The sequence below is a fragment of the Hippichthys cyanospilos genome, chromosome 13, assembly GCF_059441005.1.
Source record: "Hippichthys cyanospilos isolate Australia breed blue-spotted pipefish chromosome 13, RoL_Hcya_1.0, whole genome shotgun sequence".
NCBI lineage: Eukaryota > Metazoa > Chordata > Actinopteri > Syngnathiformes > Syngnathidae > Hippichthys > Hippichthys cyanospilos.
In genome coordinates this window covers 5649813-5661955 of record NC_142381.1, presented here as the reverse complement: position 1 = coordinate 5661955, position 12143 = coordinate 5649813, and the positions used below count along the sequence as shown (strand labels likewise).

Below are 12143 nucleotides of genomic sequence, written 5' to 3'. Positions count from 1 at the left end.
TCACGGTGCATGTGCCTGCCTCTCAACCTTTTCGGAGAGGGCGGGAGATGAGAGGTGGTGGGTGGAGAGGTGTGTGTGTGTGTGTGTGTGTGTGTGTGGTGGTGGTGGTGGTGGTGGGGGGGGGGTATTCAACCCCGCACAACACAATAAGGGTCTTCCCCTCGTTTTTCTATTAGAATTCACTCGTCAACGAGGCAATACCCCATTTTCCAAAGGAGGAGGAGGGGAAGGTGGGTTTGCAAAGCACGGGCTCCGTGGACGCGCACTACTCCTAGCGGTGGTTGGCTGTTACTGAATAATACCCTCCAGAGTCACCCACGGAGTGATAAGAGGGGAGGCACAAGCCAACGAGTGGGAGAGATGAGCGTCTTATTCCAATGAAACGACTGGCAGTGTGACGATGACAGCGAAAGGCAGACATAAAGGTAAAGGACTGAATCCGCGCTTTTTGCTGTGCGCCGTGAACGTGGTCTCGGGGATGATGTTGCGACGACGGGAAGAGGGAGGGAGGGAAGAAAGGATGCTGCTACGGGGGCATTTTACAGCATTTCTGCCTATCATATGCTGAATTGTTAATGTGGACGTCATGTTTATGCGTGTGCGCGTGTCTGCTTATTCCAATGGCTGGCCTACATTGGCGGTCTAGTTTTATTTTTAGAAACAGTCAGGTGATCGATCGCTTATAAACGCTAGGGTACAGTCAAAACTTTTCCAGTCCGAATGTGCAGCATCCTTACGTATTTTCGCGTCTATAAAGCTTGGCACCCCCACCGTGGCTCTTTAAATCCCCCCCCCTCCCCCCACGTTTGTCTTTTCGTCAAGGCCTGCGCGTTGGAGAGTGGTTGCGTTTGTTGCCGCTCCTCCAGTCTCTTCCTTGGCTACCCCTCATGTTTCCCTGACGGTCAAATGAGAGACAAAATGGAGTGAGAGGATGCGCTGGGCTGCAGAAGCGAGAGCCCGCCGCCAAGATGACGACGGCAATTCGTGCCACACTAATGGTGTTATTGCATCATTGGATTATGGAATGTTTAATGTGTTGATGAGCGAGGATGTGTTGGTGCTTTACGCATGCCTGGCTATAGGAAGGGAGCTTTGCATGTGTTGTCGTGCGAATGTAGCCACCACTACAAGGCTGACATGTTTCACGCACACGCAAACACACGCAACATCTATGTCACATGCAACGATGCTTGGTCGACCCACTCGTAATAAAGTCACAAGGTCCCTCTGCCGGAAGGAGCGGATCTGACAGCTGGACGCGTCGCTCGGGCATGCCCCGGCATTCCGTACGTGCGTTGAGCTCAGAAGGAGGGGAGGGGGGCTTGCAGTTTTTCACGTAGACATTTGGAATTGCCTGGATGTGGTCGTATAGGTTAGGTAAGCATGTGCGTAGGCGGTGCTGGGATAGCCAATCTGCATTTCCTGAAAAAGCTGATAATATTGAATGGTTTCCCCTTGGGGCAGCATCGTGGATAGGTGGTTGCTTCCCTGAAAGCGTTTCTGGAAGGGGCTAAGTTACATTTCACTTCCTGATGGTGTCCTCTCTGCCTCCCTCCTCATACTTCACAGACATTAAAACGATTAAATTCCCCTTTAACATGCTACACAGTTTTCCGAGCGTCATTGAAAGCATCGTGTCCAGAGGCGTGTCTAGCCCCCTTTTAGAGGTGTCGTAGCATTCCTAAAGTAAATCCAAGCACCCTAAAAAATGTTAAAAGATCTTTTTAATAATAATAATAATAATAATAATAATAATAATAATAATAATAATAATGTCTTCATGTAATCAACAGAAATGTTGTACACAAAAGTCTAACATTAGTACAGAGATTGGAACCTGGATCACATGACTGCAAGTTAGAAATACCAATCAGTACTAAATCATAATTTTATCCTATTTTAAATTGTCCGTCAGTTTGAATTTGAGTATGAATGGTTTATCTGTTCCTGCCAAGTGATTGATTGGTGACCAACTTATGGTGTACTCAGCTTCGTGCTCTTCCTGCAGACAGCTGGCATACGTCAGTATAAGTGTTACAAATAATGGATTGATGGCATGCGCCAGCACAACAAGGCAAAGAAAAAAAAAATTCCGTCAGACTCAATTGATGTGGATACCTGCTATACATGTGTATTACAGCATCAGACCAGTTGCTGCATGTTAGTGAATGATAATTGTTTATTGTTGTTGTCATGTATGTAAGTGTACTCTAGGAACTATAAACGGGATCAGAAACACCTGCTGGTGGTCCTGACGTGTGCTTCCAAACGTACCCTTTCAACTCTTCGACATGTGCTACAGTAATAAATAAATAAATAAATAAAATATTTACAACATTGTACAAAATCTCTTTTCTCCAACTCTGGCGTAAAACTGAAAGTAAAAATAGGCACAGCATCATGTGGGGTTTTTTTACACTGCATGGGCGGCAGGACGTTGTAGAAACGGTACGAAGGCCCTCCTCCTCACTGTGACGTTACATAGAGAGACTCGAGAACGGAAGTCCCTTATTATCTGCTCAGGCGGGGCCGATGCTGAGCGTGCAAAATAGGAAAGGGATTCTTAGAATTGCCCCAATGAAGGGAAATAACACTTTACGGGTGTTTTGGGTAGATAAATAACATTGATTGACTGCTGATGAGTGCAGGATGTACCGTGACCTCAATAGCTGTGACAGACTCTAGCATGGTATAGAAAATGGACCCAAGGATGGATGTTTGATTCCATCTCTCCTTAACTGACTCCCTTTCCCATATTGCACCGTTACTCTCCTTCTGTGTTGTAAACATCTGGGCCACCAGAGCTCAGCTGCCTCCAAATCAGAGCAATTGTGCAGCATATATACTCATGCATTAGCCATAACACACACATACACAATCACACTCAGAAAGCACACTGACTCACAAACAGAGCAACACCACAAAGCAATTCATCACACCTGGTGATGGTGGGGGGTGACATCAGTCATGAAGACAGCACGGTGTCATTTAGACTTAGTTGAGTAGACTGAGTCTCCATGTTATGTATTTTAGTGCTGTTTGTCAGATAGAAGTGTGTGGAGATGGAGCCAGAGGACAAAGCATACCCGCAGGAATGGACAGAAAGTGTGGGGGCGAGGCGAAGTGAGAGAGGGAGAGGAGACCGTGTGAAAAGGGCACAAAGGAGTCTTGCTGGAGCAAGGCACAATAAGGAGATTGATCTTTTCGCACCTTCCCGAATCACATACAAAAATTACAATTCCACTCTTAATGCGTTTTAGTGCTGAGAAATACTATTTCACCCTTAACCAATGAATACTATAAAGCTAGTTCATACATCGGCAGCTTTTTCTGCCTCACGGTTCCACATTCAATCTCAGCTTAGGCCTTGCTGTTTGCAATTTGCATTGTCCTTAGATGTGAATGTGAGTGTGCATGATTTTTTGTCTGTATGCAAGCAACCACTGGTTCACCACAAGGTCAGACTCTCTCATAAAGTCAGCTGAGGCTTGGGCTCATCCACAACCTTAATGAGGAATAGTGCTATAGAAAATGAATGGACAGTCCATACATCAGATTACATCATACCGTCACCATAAAATGAATGGATGGATTCCAAGAAACTGGCTAATAATATTAGCTAACATTATATGCATAGCGGTTAATAGTAAAGAGGGCAGAACACACAGCAGAGATAAAGCATGTTGATTGCATTCAAATGAATCTCTCCTCCTCCATTATGTCTTTAGTTGCAAAAGGATCCGGCTCAACGCTGCAGAGATTGATGATGCTATCATAAAATGTGGGCATTGCTTGTTGAAACTAAACCTGAGCAAGCTTTATCAAATAATAGCATCACCAATGTGCCATTTTATGGCCGTGGCTCCATAACTACAGGGCCCATTCTGTATTCTATCCATTTCTTATCAGTGTAAACAGAATACCCGATACGACCAAGCTGCTTTGTGGCATCATAGGAAAATAAGTGTGGTCGTTCCAGGCTCAGTTGACGCAATGCCTCGAAGAGGGATAAGAAGGTGCAAGGATAGGCAAGGAAGCCAAATAGAAATGTTTTATTCCTCTATAGGCATAGATCATTCATCTGTGCCGAAGCTGAACAGTGCATGTTTTGGTTTGTAAGCACAACTATGGTTGGCAGCATGAGTCAGGGCATCATTTCAACTCGCTGTACAAAAGTCCCAGCCATAGAGATGTGACTACTGGCTGTCTGACCCGAGGAACTAGCTAAATCTAACCAACTAACTAAATCCAAATGGCACATTAGTGATCTTCACTTTATGCATATATAATCACACTTATCAGTACATTTTTGACCCATGACATTTATCTTGGTCTGTTTTTTTTTCAATCACAAAAATCATTTGAAGAGAAGCATTTTTACAATCAAATACAATTGTTTTAAATTATTATCTTAGCCTGGCTGCTGGTTCCGAGGAAGAGGTCAAATGGCTCAATCACTGCTGCCTAATGTCCAGAGCTGCACATTAAAATGTTGGTCCGATTCTGCGAAGTGTATTTGAATTTTGGGCACAACCTTGGGGCAGTGGGTTGCTAGAATGTCAGACAGACATAAACTAAGGAAAGAGAAAACCCACTGAAATGTGCTCAGGATCCAGTTTAAGGAGGAGATACACAATTTATTTACACAAGATTTGCTAGCCCTCTTTACACTGCTTGTTAAAGTTGGGGTTTCTTCATGTGACAATTCTGTATGAAAGTATGGCAGACATGAAATGGGTGGAAGAAGTTGCCCCACAGACCTCCTTTTAGATTTGAGCTGATGCAGCTAATTTTTGAGATCGCTCATGCCTATCCAAGCTGACTTCACAATATAGGCTACTTGACATCCTACATGAACCAGGAAGTAAGACCTCTTCACAAAAAATGTTGATTTAAAAGAAAAATGTGGAGAGCAAGAACTGTATGTACATTGTACCACATGACCGATAGAAACTGTGGGTGAAACACAGAATTAAGAATTTAAAAATACCTCTGTACTTATTTCACACATGTCTCCAGGCATAACTCATGAAAATACTAGACTATCAAAAAATTCTCATTTAGTCAAAGTTAATTAATTGCACATATACAAATGTATCAATTCATCAAAGCTTGGTGGTATCTAATGCGCACAGTTGCACACATGCATGCATGTATTCATGCAAGTGCAAACCACCACTTCTGGCATGGCTTGGGGCACTGGGCATATTTCCTTTTAGTGCAACATGCTGCCCCATTCCCTCACGGTTGCCCCGAGGCCTTGTGTGAACTTCATTTTAGGAGCATAAATGTGTCAGATTTGCGTGCTGTCTCGTGAGCCGGGGGTCATACCTTGACAGGTCTGTGTGTGCCCTGTGGGGAGGGTGGCAGGGCACTGTCTATTTATAGGGAAGGCACTCCAGAGAGAGGGTTAGAGAGGGAAACAGAGAGCGAGAAGGGTGTTGTCTAATGAGGGCAGGCTGTTAGGGGATGAGCTGTTGTTTCTGTTTGTGTGAGTGTGTGTGAGAGTGTACGCAGATGGCTCTTCATGTGTGTAGTGTGCATTAATTGAATGACTTCAAACGTTTCTTTGCTTGTTCCCTTACCACCATCACCACCTTTAGATGCTCATGGTCCTGTCAGTTGATGTGGGGCAAAGATGGCGGATAAACACACAAACACACACAGTCCCAGCTTATTCACTCCGGTTTTGCTCTTCTGCTTTTCCTTTAATGGCTTGGTCTCATTCTTTCATCCCCCTTTCTTCCCATTTTATTTATTCATGCGGAGCAACAGATTGAAGGATCTTGGAAGGTGTGTGATCTAGTGAGATGAAGGCAACTTACATCTAGTGTCTTATATACAGACAAACATTTTTTAGTCTGCTAGATGTGCGTAGATGAACAACAGACACAACAATGAGGTACTCTCGCTTGTCTGTTGTACATAAAGTATCATGTCTTATTGCAAATTTGATGTGTTATGTATGAAATATGTGACATGCTTTTAGACCCTTTTTCTGTTCACACAAAAATTAAATGACATCTTTAGTCATGTCAGCCGTCTCTCGGTTTTCCATTGCTTTCACGTCCTGCTGCGTTAGCCCTATGATGCTGAAACTAATGAAATATCCCCCGTAATTGATTTTATCCATTATAAATAATGGGAGGGTGGATTCTGATCAAATTCTGCTCCAGTTAGGGTATTTGAGCAGCCCAAACAAATTTAGGGGCTTTGGTTGAAAGCTATGTCATGGGCTTGTCCTCTGTTCTGTGCTGTTAAGATTTTGGGCTGAGCTGGCAGCTTTTTCACTTAATAGATTCCACACTTGGGAGTTCAGTTGTGGAGAGTAAGCCCAAGGACATAAACTACAGGAAACATGAATGATTGAAAAAGGGTATTCAGAGGCAGAAAGAAGTAGCTAAAAGTGGTCTTATCTGTCATTGCTGAAAGAGTTGGAAATAATTACCCCCCTTTTCAAGAGAAATTATCATTATTTCTATGTAAAATAAGCAAACAACATAGTTACATTTAAATACATTTACACTCATTTACCAGGACTTCAAAATTATATACAATGAATTGAATACATGATTTGGGGGCAATGTCCGCTGTTCCAGCTTTGTTTGTCAACAGTCAAACTGGCCTTTAACATAGTTGCAATGATTATTTAATTTGGCAATTTGTATGCTCAGTATACAATCATTGAAAACTATAAATATTTTCAGAAATAATTTTCGGATCGATTTAGAAGCAATACAAGTAGTTTTTCTGTAGACAAACAACCATTCATACTTACAATCGCAAAAGTCGACAATTTAGAGTCCTCACTTGACTTAACATGGTTTTGGAATGTTAGAAGATACTGGATAAATACCACACAATGCACAAGGAGACATTCATAACTTCCAAACCAACCAAATTCATCAAATCAATAGAATTAACAACAAGTAGACTCCAATTAAGCCGTAGGCACATCTTATGGATGATCAGTGGAAACAAACACGCGACAAAGGCTACCATGACAAAAGTGCCACTCAACTAGTTGTAAGTTGACATTTCATGATAAGAGTTATGGACATTTTTTATGTGGGTAGAAAAGGCAACACTGCCAAATATGCATTATAAATGGAGGACTTGGCAGTGATTAAGAACAACCCTGAACTTCAAATCCTTATGTCTTTCGGAACAATGACGAAAAAAGAGCGTTGTGTTTTGTGCCAATGAAAAGGTCAGCAGTCGTTTGAAAAGGACATTCATGGTAGATTTTTATTGGTGCTGATTTCTTCCTCTGCAAACGGTTTTCCCAAGTATAGCTTCTTTTCCAGATCTGTGTCTGGTACAGTCTCATACTGTACCTGCCCTTTTTTCACATTGGGCCCTTCATTTATGATTTGCACACACAAAGACTTTATATTTTTTTTGCCTCAAACCAGTAACATGCACCTGTTGAGCGCATCTACCGTATGTGTAATGGCTTGTGTTTTTTGGTTGGACTAGGACAGAACAGTATGGTGCAATCAAGCACAGAACAGCACTGTACATCATGCGACTATGAAGTTGAGTCACACACAGATCACAGCTTGTTCTATTGTTTTTCTGAACTGCCTCGGAATTCACATGCTTGAGTAACTTGCACTCTTCCACTTTCCCTGACATTTTGGTGTGCACAAACTTTTTCAAATATTAATCAGCCGCTACCTGAAAGGAAAAGACGACTTTAGCACTCGGTATACAGTGACGGAAAACAGACTCTCCAGTTTGGCAGCGGTTGGTGTCCTGGGATGTGTCAGGGTGCACCGGTGTGTTGATGTGTTGTATTCACTCTTAAGGTGACGTAATGGCCTACTTATTGAAACATGAGGTGCTATTACTGTAAGTTGTAGTGCGTCTTCATGCACTAGCTAATGCCTGTTGTCTTGCACAGTATTTACAGTCCAAGTACTTGAAGTTCAGCAGTAAATGAGCTTGCCTTCTTGCACGTGTGACGACATCTTATGCTACTGTGCAGTTCATTGTGCACTGTTTGTTCATTCCTTGAAGTCATAATTACAGTGTAGCCAACATCTGCTATTTGCTTGGAATAGAGAACAAGCAAGTAATTTATGCCCACCCACAAAGATTCTTGCGGTGGCAAATCCCTTTTTTCTATTAGACACGGCTATGGCTGGACAAAAAGATGCTCAATCGCTTACTTTTTGGGGGAGCTGATGCCACAAGATGTCGCCAGAACAATAGGTTGTTATTGCACATGGTTTTAGCCCGAAAAGAGCAATTCAGGCGCGACAGCGACAGCAACCCAGTAAGGATAAGTCTAAGCGTCAATCGAAAATGGATGGTGTTTAATAGCGACATTCAAAGTACAGTACTGTGGTGGTATGCCACATCCACGTTATAATCCATTATTGCATTAGGACCCAGTTTGGTCAAATTTTTTCCCAGCCCTAAACTTTGACCTGCATTTTGTCTTTCTGGGTGCTGTGTTCTTATAGTCACGGTTGCTTCTGCAGTCCCTTTACATGCAATTCTGTCTCCTTGCAGTAAACCGATCAAACATTCAAAAGTTGTGCGACTAACCAATAGGTATGATTATGAATGATGTTACAGCACTGGACGTACCCATGTGATTGAGGGTTTACAGCTTATTTCTTGGAGTGTGGAATTCACATTAAAATATCATGACTGACATTAGTATGAACACTCGCAGAGGAGATTGTCTCTTGTTAACAGCATCAAAATGAGAGAGAGAGGCACAGCAATCATGAAGAGGCCGGAATAAACAGACGGGGCAAAAGGAGTGCACAATGCAGACAAAGTGGTAGAGTGAACGTGTTTGTGTGTTCGGGTGTGTGTGTATAGAGAGAAAGAGCGCCAGGCCTACTTTTAGCGTGTGATCTAGGCCATTATCTGTGTTAGCACTGATGGGGCTCGCAGACTCAGTGGATTTTGTGTAACAGTATTTTTTTATTACATATGATCTCGTGTGTGTTCCTGCGTCCCTCACACAATAATCAGAAAGTCATGTAAATGCCACTGCTCCATACACGATGCACGCATACGCCTTTTATGCCTCTGCGTTTAGTTTTTTGTCACTGAGTTTGTGCATGCTCATCTATGATTGTGATGTTTTCAACGTGCCTTGTTTTTTTTTTGTGTATTGTGACTCCTCACGTGCAGCTGTGCACTCTTGCTGTATCACCCCCATCGTCAGTCAACCCCCGTGCTCCAGCAGCGGCCTGAGGGCCTTCATTATGTAAGAAAGACATTACTGCAGAACAGAGGCGGGAGACATTACTGCAGAACGGGAGCAGGCAACCCTGATAACTGTGGCAGCCCCTGCTTCATTACAGTACGCCTTAGCCCCCATAACTCACGCAGTCAAAGCCCGCAGCTCCATAATGGTGAGCACAGAGGGCTCATAATGTTTGAAGGCGAGTTTTTTGAAGGAAACGTCAATTAATCATGTTGTGCTCCTTTCACCCGCTCTGCACGCCGGCTTTCTTTTTACACGTTAAATCCTTTTATTTTCATCCCAACACTTATTTGAAATGATCCCTCTCCACAGCGGTCCCCTTCCCTCTGGCCCATCGGTTGACCATGAAGGAAGTGTTTGACGCCGAGGGCCGACCAAGGGTGGACCTTCTCAAAGCTCATCTCACCAAGGAGGGCCGATTGGAGGAGGCGGTGGCCCTGCGCATCATCGATGAGGGTGCCGCCATTCTGCGCCAGGAGCGCACCATGTTGGACATTGAGGCACCAGTAACAGGTATTTGAACATCGATGCGCAACGCACATGAACAGAATGAGCACAGCCATGCACGAGCTGCTTCTTGATGAATATCAGGAGTAAGCAAACGTATGCATGATTTTTGTAAATAGGACACACTGAGTTGATCATAGGGTGCATCAGCTTATAAAGCACGTTATTGCAAATTAAGGAATACAAATCGGTACAGCAAATGAGTCACCATCAAACTATAAAACATGCACATGAACATAAATAGAAAATATTTACATTACTACTCAAACAAAAAACATCATAATGCTATTAAATGAAAACGTGCAAGCACAAGTCAACAGCAAAACAATACACACTTTTCATAACACAAAATTATAAAAACATATAAAAATACACAAAAAAATACACTAGTTCCATTCACCAAAACGTCTGTTTCCCAATTCAACACAAAATCCATTCTTCTTTCTTTGCTCAAGAAGACTTCATTGACTTGCTTGTACAGTTTGTCTGTGTGTTTCAGTTCCAGCAATTAATCATTTTATATCGTATGTTTTAATTCACTTTAAAAAAAAGCCAGAAAACGACTACATGACTCTACAGAAGTACGGGAAACATGGATCGTCACAGCCAAACAGATAAGCGTGCTCGACCTGCATATCGTTGCCTCCTATGCTGTGTATCCAATCACAGAGCGCGCACTCAATATAAATCGCTGTAGCACTTCACTGAGACACAAAGGGTGTATTATTTCCCTCAAAATATCTGCATGTATTTTCTTTGACAGGGAAAATAGTATGAAGTGAGGAGATTATAGAGGGTGGGAGCAGTGAGATCGATGGAGAGCAAAATAGAAAATGAGAAGATGAGAAGACAATCCTACTCAGACTCATCCAGACGATTGACAACTATGTGTATGCGTGTATGTGAATCCCTGTGCACATGTAGTGTCAGTTTGTGTGTATTTATGCAAATGTAAGTGGTGTGATGAATTTGTGTGGGTTGTTCCAGTGTAGGAACATTGCTCGGTTTTCACAGGTACCGCTCCCCGGGGACATTCAGAAACAGGCAGATGTAGAGATGGAATAGAAGATGTGCAGAGGTCTATCCACCTATTGCTTCCGGCAAAGAAATATTGATCTGCTATTCTGTGTTCTTCTTCAGATAAACAATCTGACTCAGACAAATCTACCTCAAAGGACTTTTGTCTGAGTCAGTGAAAGTGATGAGTAACAATTTAACAAAGCTGTGACAAATTAGTACAACCTTTGGCATATGGTACTAAACGGAAAAGAAAATCTTCCTGGAAAAGCTCTAAAAAGAACAGATAAGGATGGATTAACAAAAGAAAAAAAGAAGTTCAGGCTGTGCAAAAAAAATGCTAGACAGGGTGTGTTTGGCCGAGACATACTGCATAAAGCAACACAATACAAATGCAATTTCAAAAACGTGGTGACAGAAGCACATCATTTTGGCATTGTACATTTTTGCCGCCCAAACTAGGTCTGAAGGGGGGAGAGCATTTTGATTTCCAGTTCCAATTTTGGCGCAGTGTGAAGAGCCTGCAAGAAAGCTGAAGATGAAGAGGATTTTTATCTTCCAGCTGTGTCCAAAGCTTACATCCAATCAACACAAGAATGGATTCACTCAATGAAGAAAAAATTAGAATGGGCCAGCCAGGGCCTGTACCAACACGAAATGCAATATGTGTGTGTGACCTGAAGAGAGGATTTGCAGTGATTGTGCAAGGAAATAATAGACAAATATTGCTCATTATATGTCCAAATGTTATTTCCTAATTACAAAAAAAAAAATGTTCAGCTAGGGATGTACATACTGTATAATAACGGGCAAATAAATTCAATATTCTTCCATTAAATGGAAAAAAAATTACAGTAAACATTTGGCCGTTTACAGAAGCTTGTTGACTGCTGAAGACAACAGGATACAAAACAAGAGACAGAAAGATTGCAACTAGGTTAAGGGACAGACGGATGCAAAAAATCTAAAGTGAAAGCGGCTGCAGAGGAGAACTTGACGAAGTGAAAGCAAACAGATTGTGAGCGAGGCGGCTGGGAAGTCACATGCCAGCAGATCATACAGTCTTGATGTCTTCGCAATGTGACAGCTTCAAACAAGAAGGTTCATTTATGGTAGTGCAAAACACATGAATATGAAAGCAACATGCATATTTGAGGAAAAGCTTCTCTGTGTGACGTAATACAACACAATACAAAGGGTCACGTTTAGCAGGAAACTAAAGAATACAGATTTCCATAGGAAGGGAACCATCACGCGTTATTTTTCCCCTTCCTAATTTTGCGATGACAAAATCACATCACAAAAACCATCTGGGACTGTCAGCGGGTGCTTTATTCTCAATTTAGCGTTCCGTGCTTTTACATGAAGCGCAAAGTCCAAAATGTAT

At 42.4% G+C, this 12143-nt stretch overlaps 1 protein-coding gene and 1 long non-coding RNA gene across 8 annotated transcripts in view; one reads left to right on the top strand and one right to left on the bottom strand.

The window, feature by feature from the left end:
* LOC148413592 (uncharacterized) overlaps positions 1 to 12143 on the bottom strand; it is a 38483-nt gene that overhangs the window by 2774 nt on the left and 23566 nt on the right. The window lies entirely within an intron of this gene.
* Positions 1 to 12143, top strand: part of LOC148413593 (protein phosphatase 3 catalytic subunit alpha-like) — a 28473-nt gene that overhangs the window by 672 nt on the left and 15658 nt on the right. For 4 of the 7 annotated variants that reach the window (XM_088431112.1, XM_088431110.1, XM_088431113.1 and 1 more), the window contains one exon: positions 9545 to 9745. In XM_088431112.1, the coding sequence (XP_088287238.1) occupies positions 9545 to 9745 (201 nt within the window). Of the gene's footprint in view, positions 1 to 157; positions 426 to 1014; positions 1378 to 9544; positions 9746 to 12143 lie in introns of those variants that run through there. The other 3 variants (XM_088431114.1, XM_088431116.1, XM_088431115.1) reach the window with 3 other exon arrangements.